The sequence below is a fragment of the Bison bison genome, unplaced genomic scaffold (assembly GCF_000754665.1).
Source record: "Bison bison bison isolate TAMUID 2011002044 unplaced genomic scaffold, Bison_UMD1.0 scf7180017864472, whole genome shotgun sequence".
Lineage (NCBI taxonomy): Eukaryota > Metazoa > Chordata > Mammalia > Artiodactyla > Bovidae > Bison > Bison bison.
In genome coordinates this window covers 939010-942078 of record NW_011495033.1, presented here as the reverse complement: position 1 = coordinate 942078, position 3069 = coordinate 939010, and the positions used below count along the sequence as shown (strand labels likewise).

Genomic DNA, 3069 nt, shown 5'->3' with positions numbered 1-3069 from the left:
GTGAAGTTCCTCATTTTGCACAAGTGGCACTAGCCCCAGGGCTAACCTTTCCCGCCCTCTGGAGTCAGAGGGCTGAGATGGCCCTGGCCTACCCGGTCTCCCACTCCCGCGGTGGTCCCCCCTCCCTTCCCTGGGGCCCCGGACCATATTTATTGCATGCGCCCTGGGCGGCCCCCCACCCTGAGCCCAGGCTGGGCTGGGCTGGAACGTGGTCTCTTTAGCTCCCTCCTCGTTTGTATATTTCCTACCTTGTACACAGGCTCTTCCAGAGCCGCTTCCATTTTCTATACTCGAACCAAACAGCAATAAAGCAGTAACCAAGGACCCTGGACCCAGCGGCTCTCTTTGCCCTGCAGGAGGAGCTGGGTGGGGCACACGGGGGTGGGTGCTGGGGCCAGAAGCAGCACCCTCAGACAGGTGCAGTGGCTTGGACCTTCCCTCCCCAGCCCCACAGACAGGTCAGCAACAGCTCCAGTATGTTTTATAACTAAAAATTTATTCAGGAAACAAAACCAGGGCTGCAAATGGAACAGAAAGGAGGGATGGGGGTCTCCCACCCATGTCATTAACCTTCATCCTGGAGAAGGGATCTCAAAGGAGAGGCCAGGGACCCTATATCCCAAAGCCCAGTCTTTTGAGCCCTGTACCCTCAAATCACTGGCTGTGGCTCTCCTGCTCCCCATCTTTCTGGCATAGTCTTGGGCTTCGGGGAGGGCACTGCCTTGTTCCCACCGTCTGGGTAGGCTGTGTAGTCAGTCAGGGGCCTCTGGGGGACTTCCCCACTGGTCCCATTAAAACTGACTCCTGGCTTCGTCTCCAAACCCTGTCTTCCCCTAAGTCTTCCTCCAGCCCTGTCCCTGGCTTGGGAGAACACAGTCCTGGTAGGAAGCCTCTTGAGGGAGACTGAACACAGGTGCCAGCTAGAAGCAACAAAAACTCCAAGCATAGCCAGAGGGCCCCTGCGCCTTCCAGGGCAGAGCTAGAAATGGGGTGCAAACCCCAGGTCAGGCAATGCTCCTCGTGGGCACTGGCCTGCCCTACCCTCAGACTAGTCTGAGCATTTCTCAGAGCACAGGGGCCTGGGAAAGGAGCTCAGGGGCAGGAAAGCTACATTAGGTTCCTGCCACAGGTACCACAGAAGAAAGAGTCAGAGAAGCTCCACAGCAAGGGACTGAGGGGCCAGGAAGGTGAAAAGGAAGGACTAGAAAGGGGGGGAGAAGGGGGATGGTTCAGGAGGGAGAGAGGGAGGGGGAGTTGGCAAGAAATTTTGTGAAGCAGGAAGAGAGCAAAAGGAAAGCCATTGAGGAGAGAGGGAGCAGGCAAAGGCAACCCAGGGGGCATGGGCCTGAGAGAGCAGAGGGGCCTTCCCTACAGACCCATGACCAACTGAGGGGAGAGCAGGTGGCCAAGCACAGGGGACCCAGGCAGCAGGGCAGGGAGAAGAGCAGCGGGGCGGCGGGAGAAGAGCTGAGGGCCTAGGGCTGCAGTTCAGCACATGGTTGGTGCTCAGAACCCAAATGGAGTCCCTGGGGTCATCCAGGCATCAGGCAGACAGACCTCCTGGGTACTCTCCTCATGGCATGACCAAGGCCTCTTGGACACTTTCAGGTCAGGGCTTCTGAAGACTGAGGGGACCCATGGTTTCACCTGCATCTGATGGAAATGCTAACCCTGCCCTGCGCCATCTCCAGCTGAGAAAGTGGCTGCATCTCCGGGCTAAGAGGCCTTCTGCCGGCCCTTGATCTGGACAGGGGGAGGGAGAAAGGCTGGGCATGGGGAGGCCCATCTGGTTCGCCCGCCTGCCGTCGCTGCAGCCAGCCACCTCCCTGCTAAATCCTGGCAGCCGAGGAGGGTCCCAGCACTTCCGCCCACCCTTAGGAGGGGCTCTGTGAGGAGCAGCTCCCCCACAGCACGGCCACGGCGTGGGTTGGAAGAGGATGGTTTATTGTCTGGGTGGATTGGTGGCTCAGGCGCGTGGGCGTCTTCTGTGCTACACCGGGCGCCTGGCGGCCTTCTCAGGAGCGCTTCCGTGGGGGGCGGCTGCGCCCCCTCAGCCCACCTGGGCCCACGTGAGGAAGGCCGGGATGTCCCGCACAGGCACGTTCCTGGTCAGCGCCTTCACACGCAGGTTCCGGTCATCTGTCAACAGCACCACCTCCCTCAGCAGCCGGATGGGCTCCTCTGTGGGCATGAGAGAGCACAGGGACTCAGAGGGCAGGACGCGGAGGCCCTGGCTGCCTCACCTCTTCTGCAGGGGAAAGCGGTCCGGGGGGCTCAAGGCCAACCATTTCTTGGCCCTCCCACAGGGCCTTTCCCTCACACAAACCAGGAGCAGAGGGCGCCCCTCCCCTGCAGGCTGAGGGAGGGCCGTCATGGGCCGGGGCTGGCCTTCTGTTATGCACCCCTGCCCCCCGCACAGGACTGGGCTGCCTCGTGCCCTGCGAGCCCCCCAGCCCGCCAGTCTCTGCAGACCCCTCTTCTCAGGACTCTGAGCTGAGGCAGGAGAAGCAGCCTCCTGTCCCTTCTGACTGCAGGGCTAGTTCTGGGCTCATAAGACTCTCTTCTGCATTATCTTGCCTGCCCGAAGGCCAGCAGCCTGATGCTTGAAGTATTCAGAAGTAGGAAGTGCAAGATGGAACATGAAATGCACCCAGGGCTCCCAGGATGTGAGGAGGGGTGCTAGCTCTGAGGAGAGGAGGGCAAGGGTCCCCTGAAAGAGACCAGCCAAGGTGGCCCTGAGGCTAGAGCCCAAAGATTCCCACCAGTAAATAAAAGTAATCCTTGTCTGTAGTATAAACCTTTTAAGCACAGAACAAGGAAGGTCAAGTTGATTGTCCTCCCCGTGAGCTTCCTTATGTCTCTGTCTTGTCCCAGGGTAAGCTGTGTATGTTTCCAGGTTTCTTTATGCCCATTTACAAGTATAGATACTTGTCACATAAGCTTTTTCTCTTGTAATGTTTCAGTCATACTAGCCATACTTACTTCACTGAAATTCTAAAGATCTTTCTATGTCAGCACAAACAAAGCGCCTTCATTCTTTTTAGATGACTTTTTTAAGCAGGATGTCTT

The 3069-nt window shown here is 58.1% G+C and overlaps 2 protein-coding genes across 9 annotated transcripts in view; one reads left to right on the top strand and one right to left on the bottom strand.

The window, feature by feature from the left end:
* Positions 1-1892, top strand: part of HIC1 (hypermethylated in cancer 1) — a gene marked incomplete at its 5' end in the record, with an annotated part of 3874 nt that extends 1982 nt beyond the window's left edge. The window contains one exon of the mRNA XM_010861666.1: positions 1752-1892. Coding sequence (XP_010859968.1) covers positions 1752-1892 — 141 coding nt within the window. The remainder of the gene's footprint in view (positions 1-1751) is intronic.
* SMG6 (SMG6 nonsense mediated mRNA decay factor) overlaps positions 476-3069 on the bottom strand; it is a 201254-nt gene continuing 198660 nt past the window's right edge. For all 8 annotated transcript variants that reach the window (XM_010861313.1, XM_010861312.1, XM_010861316.1 and 5 more), the window contains one exon: positions 476-2181. In XM_010861313.1, coding sequence (XP_010859615.1) covers positions 2051-2181 — 131 coding nt within the window. In that variant the 3' untranslated portion in view covers positions 476-2050. The remainder of the gene's footprint in view (positions 2182-3069) is intronic.